At 39.1% G+C, this 20687-nt stretch overlaps 1 protein-coding gene across 2 annotated transcripts in view; it reads left to right on the forward strand.

Moving 5' to 3' along the window:
- Positions 1-5560: 5560 nt before the first annotated feature.
- HBP1 (HMG-box transcription factor 1) overlaps positions 5561-20687 on the forward strand; it is a 28239-nt gene continuing 13112 nt past the window's right edge. The window contains exons 1-6 of one of the 2 annotated variants that reach the window (XM_006185317.3): positions 5561-5651; positions 13349-13532; positions 16236-16464; positions 19452-19590; positions 19924-20035; positions 20128-20240. In XM_006185317.3, the coding sequence (XP_006185379.1) occupies positions 5637-5651; positions 13349-13532; positions 16236-16464; positions 19452-19590; positions 19924-20035; positions 20128-20240 (792 nt within the window). In that variant the 5' untranslated portion in view covers positions 5561-5636. Of the gene's footprint in view, positions 5739-13348; positions 13533-16235; positions 16465-19451; positions 19591-19923; positions 20036-20127; positions 20241-20687 lie in introns of both variants that reach the window. The other variant, XM_014559809.2, reaches the window with a different exon arrangement.

A 20687-nucleotide genomic window follows, 5' to 3' on the forward strand; every position in this document is an offset into this window, starting at 1 on the left:
ACATGATGCATCTGATATGGACCAGACAAAAAGATGCATGAGAAATATGGAAGGAAGAGGTAATGTGAATTTGGGTGGAGGTAAATGTAAGCAAAATGTTGTGTAGCACATTTAGGCACATAGTATTCCTATGATCTTAATTGCTTTTTATCAGAATTGCCTCTAAAATGAGCTACATCTGACTGGCAACTAAAAGAAAATAGTGAAAGGCTGAGGATACCAAACAGAAATGAGAGAAAATGTGTGGGAGTTTGTGTTAAATGGTTCAGATACAGAAACTATCTATTCTAGAAAATTTGCAGTGAAAAACATGAACTATCATTTGAGTAGATGAAAACCTTCATCATTCTGCCTTTTGATTTTATAAAGCAGAAGTGGGATCAACTAGAATGATTTGTTGCCTTCTCTAATACATTTTCATTAATACCCAACTGCAGAAAAATATGAAAACAAATGTATGTATATGTATGACTGAAACACTATGCTATACACTAGAAATTGACATATTGTAACTGACTATACTTCAATTAAAAAAAAAAAATGCAACTGCACAACTTACAAAATCGTTTTGAAGGCAACTGAGACCACAAATGTTAGTCCCCTCCATGTCATGAGGACAGCCACATTTACTTCCCTAGATCTGGGTCTCCTAAACACCAAATACATTCAGCTGCTTACAGGAACTCTGGCCACACATTTCTTGCCTTCACAGCGACTCACTATCTAAAGTTGAATCCATCCTTTCCCCGTCTCCCAGGGCCCAAGTCTGTTCTCTCCAACATTGTCTACCCCTGTCAGTAGCATCGACAGAACGCAAATATCCAAGCCAGAAAACCTGCCCATCTTAGAAACCCAACAATCTAAAAAAAAATTTTTTTTGAGGTAACATTGGTTTATAACACTATACAAGTTTCCTACATACAACATATTTCTCCTTCTGAGTACAATACAGTATGCTCACCATCAACGATTTAGTTTCCGTCTGTTACTAAACAGCTGATCCTCTTGGCCCACTTGCCTGCCCACCGCCTCTGTGACCTGCGTCTTCCCTTCTGTGCTCTGTCCGTACCTGTTCCAACAAGCCTTGATTTCTTCCTCCTAATGGTGATAGTGTTAAAACACCCACACACCAACCCACTGAAGAAAGGTCTTGTTTTAAAGTCATCTGAGTAAAATCTAAACTTTTAGTCGCATCAAAAACCACCAACACAAGAGACATACGTATTTCAGACCCAGTTCTGAAATGGCCCCCTTCATTCATTTCCAGGCAATTCCATACCATTTGAGTTTACCTGAGCACCCTGAACTAAGATCATGACAAAATCAACTCACTTTACATAGTCTACTAAGATATATGGAAGGATGTTTGTAAGAGTTTAAATAATCCACCAAGAAAGGTACTGTCTGAAATTTGGGCACTTCCTGTTTCAGTCCATATACATGTTCCATTTCCTAATTTTAGCACTTGATTTGAATGATTTCATTTGCTTACTTTTTAACATTTTGAACAGCGATATTTAAAATAGTTAAGCAATGCCCTGTGCTTCAACTTCTGTCTTTCTTAGTCCAGCAAAGTAGTTATTGGTGTGCCAAATGTGGTGGAATCCAGGCAAATATAGAGTTTAATTTCACCCCTAAAAAGGATTTATCTAGTTTTTTTTAACTAACAAATTAGAACTTGATGTTTCTTTATGAAAACAGAAGTATTTTACAAACTGCTGAAAAGACATTTTGATTTTAGATGACAACTTCTTGACATATTTGGGCATAGTTTATGTGTAATATGTGTGTTGTGTATATATGGTATCTACTAACCAAAAAAGTAGGTGCTATTTAAAGAAATGGACTTTTTAGTGTCAACTTTACCATGGAAATACCTTATTAAAAGATGTTTTTTAATATATATAATACAAATATCATTTTGTTATATATAAATATATAATTGATGTAGAAATTCTTTAATTATATCCATATTAGTTAAAGAGTAGAATTCACATATGTAAAAATTTCTAAGGAGATCTTACTAATTTTGTACTTTGATCTTTTTTCTGGTTTATGACTTGGCTGGTTTTGTTAGTCATCCAAGAATTAATGATCATGTTCCTGTTAAATATACATAAGGTACTAAGGTAGGCATTTAGCTTCCTAGGAGAGTCAGAAGACATGACTAATTGTACTCCAAAAGGTGTAGAGCTTCTAATACCAATATTTAATCAGTTGTGACTGAACTACGAATATTACTCTTCTATTTATTGACTCGGACAAAAATGAAAGTGTGTGGAATATTTTATATATTTGTATCCTTGTAAATTAGCAATGATCAACAACTAGTAGGAACTAAATATTTTTGAACGAATGGAAAAAACTTTAAAAGAAAATCATTTATAATAATATACAATATCTCGATCTGAACTTGAAGTTACTCTCCCCACCATAGTGTCCACAAATAAAAATATCTCCACTAAGGCTTTTAGTAAAAACTTTTTTTAAAAAAATTGAAGTATAGTCATTTACAATGTGTCAATTTCTGGTGTACAGCACAATGTTCCAGCCGTATATATACATACATATATTCGTTTTCATGTTCTTTTTCTTTAAAGGTTATTACAAGATGTTGAATATAGTTCCCTTTGCTATATAGAAGAAATTTGGTTTTTTAATTTTTTTTTATATATAGTACCTAACATTTGCAAATCTCAAACTGCTAAATTTATCCCTTCCCACTCCCTTTCCCCTGTAACCATGAAGTTGTTTATTATGTCTGCGAGTCTTTTTTTTTTTGTAGGTGAGTTCATTAGTATCCTCTTTTTTTCTATTTTAGATTCCACATATGAGCAATATCATATAGTATTTTTCTTTCTCTTTCTGGCTTACTTCACTTAGAATGATGATCTCTAGGTCCATCCATGTTGCTGTAAGTGGCATTATTTTATTCTTTTTTATGGCTGAGTAGTATTCCATTGTATAAATGTACCACAACTTCCTTATCCAATCATCTGTCGATGGACATTTAGGTTGCTTCCATGTCTTGGCTATTGTATATAGTGCTGCTATGAAAATTGGGGTGCATGTATCTTTTTGAATTAGAGTTCCCTCTGGATATATGCCAAGGAGTGGATTGCTAGATCATATGGTAAGTCTATTTTTAGATTTTTGAGGAATCTCCGTACTGTTTTCCATAATGGCTGCACCAAACGACATTCCCACCAGCAGTGTAGGAGGGGAGTTCCCTTTTTTCCACACCCTCTCCAGAATTTATCATTCATGGACTTTTGAATGATGACCATTCTGACTGGTATGAGATGATACCTTGTAGTTTTGATTTGCATTTCTCTGATAATTAGTAATATTGAGCATTTTTTCATGTGCCTATTGGCCATTTGTATGTCTTCACTGGAGAATTGTTTGTTTAGGTCTTCTGCGCTTTTTTGGATTGGGTTTTTTTTGTTGTTGTTATTAAGTTGTATGAGCTGTTTATACATTCTGGAAATCTAGTAAAATCTTTCAAATTGGAAAACCTTTTAAAATATGGTTCAGCCAAAAGCAGATCTCGTGGTTTATACAGTGAAGGGAGGAAAAAGCACCAGCTCTTGAGAGCTCATTTTTTGGGGAGGGAAAGCTTTTTAGTTTCCTGGAGGGAATTAGACATAAATATCTCAGATTTTAGTTTTAAATGATCAGATGATTTTTCTTTTTGTCAAGAAATTAAACACTGGAGTTCATATTTTCAATTTTTCAATTCCCGGGGCACACGATCCTCCACTGTAAAAAAAAAAAAAAAAAAAAAGGGAAGAATATTAAATTATACAAAATAGCAGAGCTGTATTTGCGTCTTGGGGTCACTGTTAATCTGAAAGATGATAAATACAAATCTTGTCCTTTTTACTCAGGGAAAAATTCAGGCATTTTATTGGCCTTCCGAATTACTTTAAGAAACAGAAAAAGTTTGATTACTATATGTGAATACAGAAAGTAAATCTTTGATCACATGGTAAGGAGGACTATTCTATAATTTCACTTCAAGGATTCAAACAGGGAGTCCCTAAAAGAATTTGAAAACTTGCTGCAACATTGGAGTTACTTTGGATTTCTTGGTTATGTGGCTTTTCGGTATATTTAAAAATTCAAGAAATGTAGGGGGTTTAAAGGAATAATTAGCTATGATTGAAGGCTCTTTTTCAAAAGGATTATTTTGACTTGATTTCTTCTGGTGTAAGTTTTCCTCTTACAATTTTAAGCATAGGTATAGTGATCTAAAGATACAAAACCTAAAGCATAGCTTAAGTGATTAAACACTAAAGGTTCAAAGGAAAAAAGCTTAATAATGCCTTTGTAATGGGAATGGTATAAACATCAATTATAGACTAGGCACTGTGATGGACAGCCTTGTTTAAAGTGAAGTAAACTATAAAGCCAGCGAAGCCATCCTTCTCAGGTGAGTCAGAGCTTTAGTAACTTGAGGAACTCCTAGTGGAAACGAAGTGGGAAGACATTCTTCTTTTATCAGTGAGAAGCCCTCTGGAGAGGAAAAATGGTTAACAAAAACTAACCAGGTAAGCTTAGATAATGAGTCACAAATTAAATCAGTTTAAGTCACACATTATACCCCTCTGTATTGCCTTAACCAACAAGCAAGCTGGTCAATAAGGGAAACACCGCTTTGACTCGCCTCAATTCCAAAGTCAATAGTAATCCCCACCCCCCACCTGGAGCTCTGTAAATTCTCCAGACCCCGAGCTTCTCTATCACTGTTTTTCCGCAAGCCTCTCAGTGCCTGGCACACAGCCGGCATTCATCTAATCTTGGGTGAATTGAACACAGGTGGCAGAGAAATCTCAAGTTGCTGTCCCGGGAGTGGCGAGGCAAGGCTCAGGTGAAAGGAATTATGCTAATTATTCTGACTGGAGCCCAGCACCATCTTTTTATCCCCATCAGGCCTGGGGCCGTGATTTGTGGGTGACTGGGTACCTCGCGAGGCCGCACTGCTTCCGCCTGTGCAGTCATCTCCTTCCCCTCGCACTAAAACAATACCTTGGCCTCCTGCCAAACTTTGAGCCGCGAGCGACTCTGGCTGTTTATGACCCAGAATGGGTGCTGGAAGAGGCTTGAGGCTGCTCGGAGTGCTAGGAGAGGCCCAAAGGAAGAGAAGAGGCCAAAGCTTTAAAACACTCCCTTCCTCCGCCCCCTCCCTTTTGTCCCAGACACCAAAACAAACGAGCTGATACACGTGTCCCTATGACTCTTGTTTACTATCAAGACTGCACAGTGCACGTATCTCTGGGACATGTAGTCCAACCCGTTCCTCCGATGTGCGGTTTCCGAGAGGAACAGAGCTAGGCTGACTACGAACCCACAATCCATTTCGGGGGCAAAGTTTGGCTGGGGTCCCGGGAGTCTCGGCAGCAATCCAATCCGAAGCGCTCACTCTAGTGATTGACACGCCGTCTCCTCCAGTAAACACAACACAAAAGTCAATACAAGCCCGCCCCCGAGATAGGCTGTGGTATCACCCAATGAGAGAGGGACATGATCGAGTGGCAGTTTCGCAGACCAATAGGAGGGCAAAAGAGCAAGGAGGAGGTTCAACCCCCGGGGGTTTGAAGGGAGGGGGAAGACGAAGCTTGAAAGACTTGGTAATGGCGACGGGTTTGGTAAGTGGGAAAGTTTCGGTTGAGGACTAAGAGCGGCGGCGGGAGCAGTAACGCGCGCTGGGGAAGCCGGCGCCAGTCAGAAATGGGGTATGCGAGCTGCTGGTGGTGTTGTCGTGGCCAGGGCGGCTCGCGGCGCGGCTGCCTGCACTCGGCAGCGGGTTTGTTGTCTTTCAGTTCGGGAAGGGGGTGGGGGTGGGGAAGGGAGGGGCAGGATCCCGAGGGGAGCCGGCGGCCGGGCGAGCCTGGGTCGGCCTTCCTCTTCCTCATGGTGGGGGTAGTTAACCGGCCGATGCCTGCCCTTGGCGAACCCACCGGCCCGGCGTCTCCCGCGAGTTCACCTGGGCTTCGCGGCGGCGCAGCCCGCGGGAGTCTTGGGGCGGGGGCTGGGAGGTGTCGGCGCGGACCGCTCTCCGGGCCGGGGAGCGCGGTGGGTGGCCCGGCCGGGTGCGGAGATGGGGCGGGCCTGGGCCGGGGAAGGGGGCCGATGCGGCGCTAGGGCTGCCCAGGAAAGTTTGACTTCAACTCCCCGCGTATGGGCGGAGGGTCGGAGGTTGGCCCGAGGTGGGCGGCCGGCCGGGGTTGGGGGACTCCAGCGAAACGCCGCCTCTTTCGGGGCCGAGAGGGGATCTGGCCGAGCTGGGAAGCTCGCGGAGCCGCTGGGCCCCGGGGCTCATTGTTACGCAGTTCGAATGAATGGGCTCCTTGGCGCCTGCGCGATGGGGCTGAACTGAGGGGAAAAACAAGCCTGGAGTCCAGGCTGCGGTCACATGATGGGGGGAGGGGAGGGGAACGCGATGAATGGCGAAAGAGGGTGGGGGATGGACTTGGCGTGAACTGGGAGGCACTGCCTCTGTGTGACCGAGAGCCGAGGCTTGGCAGGCGATTCCAGTCTCCGCCTTCCAACCTATGCTGCTGCCCTAGGCAGATTAAAACAAAACAAAAAAAGAATCCAGGCGAAGTCGACCGCCGGGGCCCGGTTTTTGCAGCTTCTTTAAACGCTACATACTGTCTAGGGGATTTCACTTGCCGCCTTGCATTCTACACTCCTTAGAGCTCTTTCTTAAGGAGTCTTCACCAAGAATCTTTTGTAAAAGGACCTCTGAGCAATACTCAAAAGAGTCTAGCTCTGGGAGCCACTGATGCTAAGACAGGAGGGTCGAAGGGAGTTTTATGTATATTTACTAGGAAGTGCTGGAGTCCTACCAGCAGTTCCGACTAAGTGCTTTCAGTTGGTTACCCAGTAATAGACGATTCCTAACAGTGGTTTTCAAATTAGTTACCTGTTTTTGTTTGTTTGTTTTGGGGGAGGTAATTAGGTTTATTTAGCTGGTTAATGGCGGTACTGGAGATTGAACTCGGGACCTTGTTCATTTTAAGCATGCTCTCTACCACTGAGCTATACCCTCCCCTTCAAAGTTACCTTTAGAGAATTAAAATAATTTTAACGTTTGTAAATAATTTCCTGTTGTTTAACTGTGGATAATGATCTACATTTGTATTGTACTCCTAATACTTTGTCTTTGCTTTTTGTTATTGTTGTTTTGCTGTTATCTTCTGATTTAGGTTGCTAACAAGAGTGTTAGGGTCAGCTGTTAAATTTCCCTGAGTAAACTACTCAGTTCTTTCTGAGAAGGCAATAGTTGGCAAAGTTTTAAGAAAATTTGAATTATAATCAAAAGAATTAAATACACTCGTTAAGTTTTTGAGCAACTTTATACTTTTGAGGAAGCCGTTTACTTTACAGCAAAATACTGCTGTTTATTCGAACTTGACAAATACATTATTTATAGAATGATTTGCTTTCACTTTCTAGTTTCTATTTTGTTTAGTTTCATAAGCCCGATTACCTTTTTTAGCCTGGAACTCTTCCCCTTTGTTGGCTTTTCCAACTTGTACTCCATACATTATTTAGAAAAGTACCTTCTCCCAGGGTTTCCTGCAAGTCTGGCTCCCCAGTTTTCCTTGTTTCACGGTGCCTACTTCTCAGCCTTGAAACATGGTACTGTCGCTTTAAGAGTTGTCTTCTCCACTGTATTTTAATTTCATTGGACCTTTTCCTCACTAGCCAAATGCTCAGTGATGCAAGCAAATGACCTGGGCTTCATGAATGAATAAACTGCTGGACCCTGAAGGTCTTTGAGGGAGAATTGCAAACTGGTCTCCTGTATTTGTTTGAAATGAAAGTATCAGTAATTTTTTTTTAATCTGCCATAAATAATCATGAGAACATGCTAATGAGGCAACGCCAGATATTTTACATGTATTATCTTTTAAGCATGAAAGTGTTTAGTTAATTCTGAGAAAATAACAAATTTTTTAAGCTGACAAATATCTTTTATTTCGTAAAATTCAGGAAAAGTGATATTATTTATTAGCAATGATAGTCTTGTATATTCTTGTTTATGCCTGACTCAGTATTTATATTTTGATCTATGTTTACTTTGGTACTCCGTATCATAATTTATACTGTCATTTGCTACAGAAGGAAGAGAAAAATTTCTAGTATAGTTGTTTGAATTTTTTAAAGTTATTGACAGCTTAGAAAAGCTTTTTTCACAAATTGTTTTAGGTAATATGAAATTTTTTAGGATTACAACCAAGTTTGGGAATCGTATATTATTTCATAAGTTTTTTTTTCATAAGACCACCTATCTTAACTACTGTTTGAATTGACAGTACTCATGTAAACAGATTTGTGGATGGCTTGTAGTGGTGTGTTAGAGGTTTTCTGTTGTTCATCAAATCAGTATTTTGTGTGAAATCGGCATGAAATTGGTAAAAACTTGTGTAGCTGTATTTGATACTGTCCAGTAAAGGCAAAGAGTCTAGTTGGGGCAGCAGTGACTAATGAGATAGAAGAATGCTTTGGAACCAGGTGAGGATGTGTGATGTAATATCTTTTATATCTCTAATAACTGATAGACAGATGCTGGTCCAGTTTACCTGGAAAACTGAGGCATAGAGGTTAAATTGTTTGGGGTCATATAGATGGTACGTGATATTCTACAGTAGTTCTATGGAAAGAATACCGCCCACTCTTGGGGTATGGATTTTGTTTTGTTATGTTTCCTTAGCACTGTGGCAAACTAGAGTTGTAGAAACATTTTTTTTGAAATCTTTTGTTTGAAATTTCATTGAAAATACTCTAGAAGAACTGCATTAAAGCCCCCAGCTGCTTTCGGTGTACAAAGTTGCATTTAATACAGTTTGTTAAGTTTGTTATGGAGGCTCGCTTTAGCTTGGCGTTATGTAATGCATTTTAAATACTACTTCAGTTTCTCATTAGAGATACAAAGTTCATCCTCTGCCCCCAAACAATTTGAGCTTGGTATAGAAGTCCTTCAGGATTAGGGCAGGACACATAGCAGAGCCTTTCCTTGATACTCATACTGAGGATGGAAAGATAAGGAAGGATTCAGGGAAGAACAGGCACTTGAAAGTAGATGTCCAACTAACCTATGTTGGTCTATACCTTTTGTCCCTTTTTGCTCAGGGTTTTGTTTTGTTTTTGTTTTTGTTTTTTTTTGAGAGAAAATGGTCCCTTTCATTCGTTAGGGTCCTGTTTTCCTCATCCAGAATACTACTTTGTTCACAGAGCTGTTTTGAGGTTTATATAAAATTAGATGAAGTGTGTGGAAATGCTCCACACGTGGTAGGTAGGTGTTTAGTTGAAACCTAATTTCCTTCTTTTTCATTCACTGAGACTCAGCTATTTTTAGTCATGTCTTACTCTCCTTATTTTTCTAAGACTTTGTGGGTATTTACTTCTGAAAGTTTGTAAAACAAATGCAGTAGGGCCTTCCCGCTCCTCCCCCCCCCCCCCCAATAAAATTTTGTAATATGGAACATGACATTTCAAAGTATAACTGCTGGAGAATTGTACTCCTCCCTTTTGAGAATCACTGATCTAATGAAGAGTTGACATCTACAGAGTTAACTAAAAACACAAGACAGCTATGTCGAGTCCTGTAATACCAAAGCAGTGTACAAAAGCGTGAATGAACAATAGCGTTAGCTCTACCAGGAGAAATTTGAAAGAGGAGCTTGTTTATCCCAGTGAACATCTAATTGGCGTGATGTATGTGAGGGAGGATTTTGAGTACAGACTCCTCTGGTGTTGCTTTACTGTATCAGAGACCTTGCTTCCCCCAAATAGTTTGACAGAAAAATGAGACAGAAAACTTATGTTCGTATATGGGTTTGAATTAAGTCTCACAGTAGCCCTGTGAGATAAGTAGAGGTAACTTGAGGTTAAGCAACCTGCCCGAGGTTACCTGTAGAGCAGGTTAATTTCAAGTCTGTTGACTTGAAGTCTAGGCTCCCGTTTACTGTCCAGGAGGTTTACAGAAGTAAAACCTCCACTGTCTCAAGAGACCACACTTTTGATAGCCTTGAGTAATGAAAGGTGCAAACATACAGAATTCAAATTCAATAAACATTTACTTTGGTCCTTTTGTTACTTGTTTTGAAGCGGAAAATGTTTTTCCCACTTCATCTAAGGACTATTGTGATGGGATGTTGGTAGATGACTTAAATAGTGCTGAAGAAGTGGTCGAAGTTGCGAGGAGATGTGAGTGTACTGTGAATGGTGAATGGTGGGCCCCCGGACCAGCTGATGGGGCAGGGCACATCTAACTGGGAAGGATGAGAAAGCCTGAGCGCTCTGCAGAGGGAGGAGGACAGGACAGACTGCAGCTCTGCTCCAGACGCTTCAGGATAGCTCTGAGGAGGCGTGTATGTGTACGTATGGTGCAACTCTGAACTTCGTAATAAACAGAAAATGAGAACATGTTCAAGTTTCAGATCACATCTGTATGTGAAGGACGTACAGTAGATATTCACATGAAGTTTGAATCATTAGACAGGTTAAATGGTGTTCTGTGTGCGTAAGATGTAGGGAAGTTTTCTACAGAAGGAGTTAAAATGTGCTACCTAAAATTAATATTAGCTGTTCTGAGAACTCAACATAGAATGACTAGTTCCTCTCATGTCTTAGGCATTACTAAATAAGGACTCTGCACTGATACTACCAATTGCCTTTTCTTTTATGAGAAGTCTTGCAAAGGGAGCTGGGAGTGGGTGGCTTACCTAGACAGAAATACAGAAATTAGGAATGTGAATATACTCTGTTTTTTAGTACACTGTCCCTTAAATCTTTGTTTTTAATGTTCCTGCAAACTCAAGTTGTGTTTCATATGATTTTTTAAATAGACAAAGAGAACGTTTAAAGTATAATTCTCATCGTGTCAGACCTCTGTTCAAAAATCTTCAATGGTTCCCATTGTCTGCTAGTTGCTAATAATACTGGCCACTCTACATGGAGAGTTTGCTCCGTTAGGCACTACTGTAAGCTTTTGACATTTATTAGTTCACTGAGTTTTTACAACCTATATACGTGCTTTACTATTTCCATCTTAAAAACAAGGCGTAAAGATTTTAAGTAAATTGTCCAGGAAGTCAGTTTGTGTTACTAGCCACATCTCTTGTAGCTACCAATTTTGTAGGAAATTATTTGTTAATGCCCCAGCAGGTTTGCTGTATCTGATGATGGGACTGATTAATCAATCAGTACATAGTAGATTGTCCTTACGGAAAAGTGTTCATTTCTTGGGAATGCCTCACTCAAGGCAAAAGATGCCTTACATCTTTTAGATAAACCATTATTTGCTTAAAGTCATGGCATGATACGTGGTTTTTATTGAGATATATTGGATAACTTGACACATTTCCCAGAAAGGAAATTGCCAAAGCTAAATAGCTGGCTGTTTGGTCTCCTATTGTTAATTATTTTCAATTACTGTTCTGTTTAGGACATTAAGTACCCAAAGTGTGTATAGTATTGCCTTATGTCAGTCTAGGGATAAAAAAATCTTTTAAGAAGTCATTTTGCATATCTTTCACTCACTTTGTTTCAGTTCAGCCTCACACCTGCTCTGGGAGGAAAGGAGAGCAGGTGTCGTTATCCTTCTTTCTAGATTAGGAGATACTGAATTAGGGAGAAGCTCACTTAGGTCCTAGATTTAGTAAGTGATCGAGCTGGAATCAGACCCATGTTTCCTTACATCTCCTCCTATGCCCTTCTCACTACTCCGTAGTACATTTTACAGTTGGTATTGTATAAGGCTCTAAAGCAATGTCCAAGAAATGGATAATAATTGAGGAGTGCAGGCAGAAAGCATCCAATATAAAATATTAGAAATAAAGTACGGCAGTAGGCAGTTTGGCTACATGTGTCAGGAGCCTTAAGAAGATGTTTAATTGCCATCCAACTACTACTCTGTCTCTGGGAATCTAAAGAAATAATCAGATGTCAGCAAATACTTAAAAGAATATAAATTCAGTATTATTTAGAAGAGTGGAAAAACTGGGAACATGTTCAGGAGTAGGAGGGGTAAGTAAATTTTGGCACACCATTATGATGTATATTATTTAGCTGTTTAAAATAGAGCTTTGAAAAAATGACACAGGAAAATGCTTATGAACCTATTAAGGAAAAAGTATATTGATCATATTTAATATGAAATATGAAGAAGAATTAATGATTGTAGGTATCTGCATGAAAAAGATGGAGTTGTAAACTAATACACTGAAATGTAACAGTATAGCTGGTCAGCGGGATTAGAAATAATTATTATATTCCTTTTTTTAAAAATGCTTTTTTCATTTTTTTCCCACAGCACTCATATATTTTATAGTCAGGATAACATTTATTTAATAATTTTAAAAAGTTAATGAAAAAGCCTGTCTAGAAATATTTTGTCAATGTTTGTTGGTGATTATGTCAGGGCTTAGGAAGCTCTGGTATAAATATCTTTTCGCTGCATTTTTTGATCAGCCTGGGCTTGGGTACTTGACTTCTTTTAACAGCAGTATATTTTACTGTTTTATTTTAAGGAAAAAAACTATATGTTATATTAGAATTTTTTGTGTATTTCACATTAGCACATTAGAACTTTTTTTAAAAACCAGATTTGGAGTGGAGCCTGAAAAATCAGGAAATCTTCCTGCTTCTGTCCTCCATGTTAGATAACTAATTTGAGTGTGTTCAGAAGCAGGTGTCTAACCACATGTTACTTTCATGATAAAATTTAGTTGGTATATTTTGCTGAGGAATTCTTTAGGTGTATTAACCTGTATTATTTTCTTCTTTGTTATAACTTTGCAGTCTTGAGATGATGGTAGATTTACTATTTGTTTAGCTAAATATCCCACACTTATGCATCTTTCTAGAGATAGTAGCCTATTCAGAATCACAGGTATCTTTTTATTATGGTTAGGTCCCAAATCTCATTAAGAAAACAACATTTTTATTTTTATGAGAGGTAATAGTCCTTCAGCCTTTTTTAATTTAATTGAGGAAAAGCTTGTTAATTTTTTTCTAACTTTGAAGATACAAGTTTTTAAAAAAAAGTTCTGTTGATCTCAGTATTGGGGTCTGAAAGGAGAGTAACCAGATTAAAGAAACAAAATGTAAGTTAAGCTATTAATCCTTTGGGATTTGGGTATAATTTAGTGCTGACTACATGGTTATAGGCCAAAATATCAGGATGTCATCCCAGTCTAAAGGATTTGAGGGGGATACAAATAGCAGTATATGATTAAGTTAAAGATAGCATTGTGATGTCTCTGATTGATTTTATACTTACATCATTTCCAAATCACATCACTTAATTTTTTTTCTTATGTTATTTTTTAAGTCGGAGCACCATAACATGGTGTGGGAAGTGAAGACAAATCAGATGCCTAATGCAGTACAGAAACTCCTGCTGGTAATGGACAAGAGAGCTTCAGGAATGAATGACTCACTGGAGTTGCTGCAGTGTAATGAAAACTTGCCATCCTCACCTGGGTACAACTCTTGTGATGAGCACATGGAGCTTGGTAAACAAAATTAAGTTTTTAGGAGTTTCACTGAGATTCAGATTAATTTTCATGTTTAGCCGCTTTTCCACCTACCTTGACTGCTAAAAAGTATGTGAAGTTTTGTACATTAGGAGTTTTCAGTGTTCTCTTGTTACTGCTTATAAAATATTATTTAAAGCCAACATAACTTTGGGCTAGTTCTGGTTATCATAGACTCATTTACAGATGGTCTTTGTGGGTAAAGATGGGCCTTTCAACATACCTTATGAGAACCTTGCTGTGTGGCTTTTCGGAAGATGTTACTTTCGAAACATCCCTTTGAGCTCAGTAAATTATGCCTGGCCACTCTTCGTGCCTGGTGTGTTGGTACAATGGGGAGATTACAGTGGACCCTTGAAACTTGAGGATCTGACGTTTATGATTATCACTGCTGCCCAGCTACTCCAAAGACGAGATCTGTGGGAGTGTGTAGGTGTGTTGAGGTATGACTCGGCATCGTATTGCTTTGAGGTGATGAAGAGAGGTAACCTTGGCTTGCTGCCGAGCTCTTCATCTTGGCTTTGTCCCCATTTATTGTGCAGTTTTCCCTAATGTTCACAAAGACTCTGAGATGTTGTTATCCTCATTTTACAAATGATGAAATGGAGGAGGTTATATACTAGTGTGCTCTTGGGGAATTTGGAGATCCTGACATAGCCTGCTTGAGTGCTAAGGGGTTGCTGGGCCCCAATATTCATTGAGTAGTGGTTACAGTTGAGCAAGGAGCACCATTTCAGTCAGGCAGTTGATTCCCCATCATTACATTTTAGGTTTCAGGAGGAGATCAGGAGCCTAGGGTTCAGGAGTCAAAACCTTGTACTACCCCTCATGACTTCAGTTTAAAAGTAGTTTCCGCTATTTTTCTGGTCTCTGGCGGCAACGATGAAAGGAAGAGCTGCCGCGGGTCTGTGCTCACGCCTCGGGTGGTCTGGTCGGGCAGGACTGCTCCAGTTCTCCATGGAGAGGAGCAAGCAGACGTGCAGCGCGGAACCCAATGACCTGAAGGCCCGCAGCGCCCCGGCTACCAACAGGCGCCTGCTACGATGGGCTGATTGCACTGTGGGACTGGGCGGGTAGCCGGTGGCACAGGTGTGGTGGTCAAGAAGTTGAGATCTGGCCAGTGGAAGCCCACCTCTGCCATGTGCTGACCACTGTCAAGAACGGCCAGGCCCCACCCCGGCCCTCCACTGCAGTATCCGGCACATGGCCCGAAAGAACCAGGAGCAGCTGCCTCTGGACGGAGCCAGAAGCCCGGGCTGGGGAAGAGGGAGCAGACCCGCCCCACCAAGAGCGCCTGAGTACCCCTCCCTAAAGCAGTAGAGACGTCAGCTGGGAATGAAACTTAACTTTAAAGACAGAACCCTTTCCCTTTAGAGTAGTTAAAGATGTGATGGTCACAGAAGGAAGTTGGCAGTGAGGGAAGGGAAATGGCTGCATCACCAGGAGAATTAGAGGGTGGAGTTTTCTTAGATATTTTGACCGCTCCTGGAAAGTGGGATGCTTTCTAGTCAGTTTTACGGAGGAATGTCCTGAACCGGTACTTGTCAGACGTTTCGGGTTTAGTGAGCTATTCCGGTTATTCCCCCTGAATAGGAATTATGAGTATGTACTTTTGTAGTGACAGTTTTGGGGAACTCCCAAGACTAGAAGGGTTTCTTGACAGATACTGGAGACCCAGTGGATCTGTAGAGTTTGTAGGTGTGTGTTTCAGAGATTTTTTTTTTTAAGACATGCAAGATGCTTTTTCTCCCATCCTTTCATTTTCTAAATTCAGGTTTTTTTGGAATTCAGTCTTCCTTATAGTATCATAGCCTTGGCATGTATGTGAGTGGTACTTAAGGACTACTGCTAGTTTTCTTTCTTGAGTAGCTGAGGATCTGTCATAGACTACATTTTGGAAACATTTTTTTGGAAAAAATAACTAGTAAATGTTACTGAGTTCAGACTTAAAATGTTTTTTAATTTATTAAAAATTAAAAAAAATTTTTAAAATTTTTTTTCAGGGGGATATAATTAGGTTTACTTTTATTTATTTATTTTTAGAGGAGGTACTGGGGATTGAACCCAGGACCTTGTGCATGCCAAGCCTGTGGTCTACCATTTGAGCTGTGCCCTCCGCCCCCAGACTTCCTCTTTTTAAAAAAAAAAAAAATTTAGTATAGATAAGGTTGAATGAGTAGTACCTAACAATGTGTACCATGACTATTTCATCTTTGAAAATTGTTTTTATTTACTGCAGTGATTTTGTGTAACATTTTAGTAAAGTGTGAACAATAAGTACATACATGCACACAAAAATGCCTCTTTTCTCATTAACATGTTAGCAAAAATGTCTCAGTGTGGTGTATGGATTTTTCCAGGTGAGCAATAAAAAATGGGGAAAAATCAGAGAACAGGAACAGTGTGTGAGCAGTAGTGGTGATGGCATGGTTGGGTGCTGCGGGTGTTTATGCATTCACATTAGTTAGGGTTACTTTTCCGTCAGACTCTGTTGACCCTTAAATGTATAAGGTGTCATTTTTTTCAGTTAAAACTTGTTTCATTCAAGAAAATGTTCCGAATTTACATTTTTCCACTCACAAAATTAATTAGCTAAATTTGAGGACCTCTTTTTCAACTGTAATTGTGATATTGTTCCCTGTATTAGTAACTTCTTGTAATTTTGAGTGTGCTTATTTGCAGATGATCTTCCTGAACTTCAGGCTGTTCAGAGTGATCCTACTCAATCTGCCATATACCAACTGAGTTCAGATGTGTCACATCAAGAATATCCAAGGTCATCTTGGACCCAAAATACCTCAGACATATCAGAAAACACATACAGTGAAAATGAGGTGGATTGGCTAACAGAATTAGCGAATATCGCCACCAGTCCACAAAGCCCACTTATGCAGTGCTCCTTTTACAACAGGTGGGACATTGGCTGTCTTCTTATTGAAAACTTCTACCATTACAAAATGCTATTGATTATTTTTTTCTGTGGTTTTAAAAGTGATAATGTGATTGACTTCTATTGAGTGGTTTATTAAAGTCAGGTAGAGTTAAGCTCCTTGTCTTAAAATGATCAAAGCTATTTTACCCAACACTATAATTTCATATTTTGAGAATCAGATAAAAGTGATAGGAGAACAACAGAGTCAAAAATGTTTGTAAATGTTTTAAAAGCATCAAAATATAAATTAGACCAAGAATACTCTTACTATAAATTTCTATTTATAGAAATGAAGATTATTTGTCTAAAGAACCATAATTAAAATGAACATTTTATTTTAATCACTTTTTTTTTTGGTGGGGAGGGGCGGTGGGTGGAGTTAGGTTTATGCTTTTCTACTTTTTAAGGGAGGTCCTGGGGATTGAACCCAGGACCTTGCGCATGTTACACACGTGCTCTACCATTGAGCTATACCATCCCCCTGAACATTTTATTTTAAACTTCTGTCAATCTTGATTCAGGTTCCTTTTGGTCTAGGTTTGTTTTTTCCCACAATGTATGTGGCTTTACGTTATTTGTATGGTTGCTAATACTAAAATCGTGAACTTACAAAAGTAGACTCCCATTGATAAAAACCACTGTTTCGTTCACCTAGAAGCCAGGGTTTAAGAAAATGAGTTACTGTGCTGTGAAACTAGGAAAGCTTCCAACTAATACTCCTAGAGAGACCTAAGTAGATAATATTTCATTAACTCTTCCCAAGGTGATAAAAATGGCTGTGTAAAAAGACATAGTTAAATATGACAGTTTGCAGGGGAGAGAAACGCCCAGATTTGTACTCGTGTGGGTGAGCAGATCAGAGTCCATACTAGGTGATGCAGGAATGACTGAATTTTGGTAGTTTTCCTAAGTTAGTACAATTCTTTGCTAAAGAGTAAACTTGTTAGGGGTGAAGCCCTGGTTTTCTTGGATCCCTTCAGTTTTGCTGTTTGTCTTCTGTTCAGCAGGTTATTGGTCTTGATCAGAGCAAATTCAGTTTAAGTCCCTGAAAATTTCTACAGGAATGAAAACTTGCCTTTTGAAGTGTTACTTCCTTAATTGTCCCCGTTTTCATTGTAATTTTTTAAATAGTCACAAAGCAAAACATTTTTTCATAATTAAAAAAGCAAACCCTGATTTTACTGGTGGACTTTATTTTTTCTTTATTTCTAGTTTAGAGATAATGCTTTTCATTTTTCACAGCAAACTTATGAGGGTTTATAATTTAGTTCACAGAAAGTTGAGTAAAGCCCTGAGAAGAAAATTAATATAAAAAAAAAAATAGAAGAGTAGCTCCCTAAAGATGTAAATTTCTTCTGTGCAGCATTTTCTGTGTTTCCCTTCTTCATAGGGAACGAGACGAAGAGTCATGCTCTGCCGTCTTGCCTGTCTCTAACACTGTCAGTGGCTGTTCGCGCACCTTGTAGAGTGCTGAAGTGTGTTAGTTACTGAACTTTGGATGTCTGAAGTCGTAACTGTACAGTACTGGGGGTTGAGGACAGGAAGAATCTGTGTTATCCCTGCACTGATAGAAGGATGAAGAGAGCATGGAATTAGTGGTTCAGACACACTGAGCATATTAATTTTTACAGAACATTTAGGCCGTGTACGTTTTAGAACATTGCATTGTTACTTCTCTTTTAAATGGTTAAACAGAGGAACTGATAAACTCATTTTATTCGTTATGAAAGCAGGAATGAACTAAAGGAATTTTTAGCAGTTTGGCCATTCCTAGTATTTCATAAAGATCTAAATGTATGTAATAAAAGGAAGAAATTGGGCAAAGATGAAATATGTAGTATTTGTATTTTGAAATATAAAATTGGAGAGTAGGCTAAAACACATGGAAATTTGAGGGCTTTTTATTTAAGAAGTGCTATGAAATGAAAGCATAGTTTTATACATAGATCCTCACTTAAAAGTAATTTCTGCAGAAATACAATGAAAAAATGTTAAGAGAAAATAAAAACTGAGAGGCTAATCAGATTTCTCAGGGAATAAGGGGGGAATTGGAAAGTAAGATGGCTCTCCCCTTTTTAAAAAGAGGATTAGTACAGACACGTGTAAACCTTTTTCTGTTAAGGACTAAATTTGTGTTTGACATCTCAAGAGAACTGTCCTGGTTTGAGATCTTCACGTTTACCTCCCAGACCCTGAGGTCAGCCTCTGGGCTGCTGTCCAAACCCCCGAGTCAGTACAGTTGCTGGATGGCTGATCCGTTTGTGGGGGAAGGATCTGAGTGTGTTCTTGGGAACCCCATGTACTCTAAAGGGAGCACTGCCTGGTAAAGGGGCTTTTGAAGCAGAAAGGCAGAAGAGGTACCTTTTTTTAAGGTGATCATGCTGGAAAATGACTAACCTCATATGTAGATGCTTTTCACAAGTTTGTATCAGAAATGGTTCCAGTTACAAGGAGTTTCAAATAGGTTGCTTTCTACTGTATTAAGTTTAAACATTTTGGTGTTATTGCCCACTGATATGGGTAGTTGGTAGGTAGAGGTCCGTGTTGGTCACATTAAGCTTCGATGCCCTGTTCATACTGAGATGAGGTGACTAAACAAAAGAAGACAGAAATGGAGAGGGAACCCCGCACGGGGGGTATTAACCTTCGTGAATGAAAATAGCACTTGTACATGTCCTTATTGTATGAATGAGTGGATAGACAAATGAAGCAGTAATTTGGAATTTAAAGTACATTGTCTAATTCGAAAAGAATAAAAACCTTTAAAATGTGTGAAGATGGCTTGGGTAAGAGGTTAAGTGGGAACAACATACTATAAAGGAAATCTTGATGTCTGTACCAGTATTTCCCGTAGGGGTGTTGTATGTAATAACGTTGGCATTAGGAATATGACGTTCTTTTCATCACAAGGAAAGATCTACTTTAAGGACCGCTGCTTTACAGCTAAAACAGCTTCTTTATTTTAGATCATCTCCTGTACACATCATAGCCACTAGCAAAAGTTTACATTCCTATGCACGCCCTCCACCAGTGTCCTCTTCTAAGAGTGAGCCAGCCTTCCCACATCACCACTGGAAGGAGGAAACACCAGTCAGACACGAAAGGGTAAGTGTATTCATGAGATGAAACTTTTATGAAGTTCGCACAGCAGCTGCAGTACATTAACTTCCCTCTCTAAGTTCTTTTGAAGCCCATGCAGATGGGAAGTAGTGTGTCTCATCGTGTTGTGGACTAGGTTTTATGTACACTATTAAGAAGGTTTGTTAGCAGTGGGAGCATGCATTGAACTAAAACTTCCCAGAACTTCAGTTTTTGAAGGTATTCTTTCCCCCTAAGTTTAGAGTGATAAAATCGCCCACTGAAACCTTCAGATGAAGACATTAACAAAATATGTTAAAAAAATAAAAATTAAAAAATTGGTCATATTTTTTACTGTAGGCAAACAGTGAGTCTGAGTCTGGCATTTTCTGCATGTCCTCCCTCTCAGATGATGATGATTTGGGATGGTGCAATTCCTGGCCTTCAACTGCATGGCACTGTTTTTTGAAAGGTAAAAAAAAAAAGAACCCTTGACTTTGTTACAGTTTACTTGTGCAGCCCACTAGTCACCTATCTAATATTTGTATTTTACTTAAACTGTAGGCACACGACTGTGCTTTCATAAGGGAAGCAATAAGGAATGGCAGGATGTTGAAGATTTTGCTAGAACCGAAGGTTGTGATAATGAGGAAGATCTCCAGATGGGCACTCACAAGGTTGATTTAAGATTCTTAAAACTTTTCCATAACATTAGGTTTATTATTAATCTACAGGTGTATCCTCCATTTACTTTCATATTTAAGTGACAGCTTACATTTTGGGAAGAGTTTCTGTGACTACTCTTGCTTATTAGCCTGATGGGGAGGAGCAGTGACTGTAGGTTTTACTTTTATAATTAAGCTTTCTTATATGGAAAAAAGTGTATTTATTGGCATTCTATACACTGTATTTTGGGGAAAACTAAACTGGCATTAAAAATAAAATGAATAAATAAAACAAAGCCTTACCTTAGGTAATATACAAAGTGGTTAATTCCCCTATGGATAACTGAGAGTTGATTATATTGTTACTTTTAAAATGACCCCATAAAACATGGCATTTTGTAAAGAAGCAGAAGCCGTAATGGGCGGCCCTAGCCTAGGATAAATACCGGTTGTCACCTT

Source organism: Camelus ferus, chromosome 7 (genome assembly GCF_009834535.1).
Source record: "Camelus ferus isolate YT-003-E chromosome 7, BCGSAC_Cfer_1.0, whole genome shotgun sequence".
Lineage (NCBI taxonomy): Eukaryota > Metazoa > Chordata > Mammalia > Artiodactyla > Camelidae > Camelus > Camelus ferus.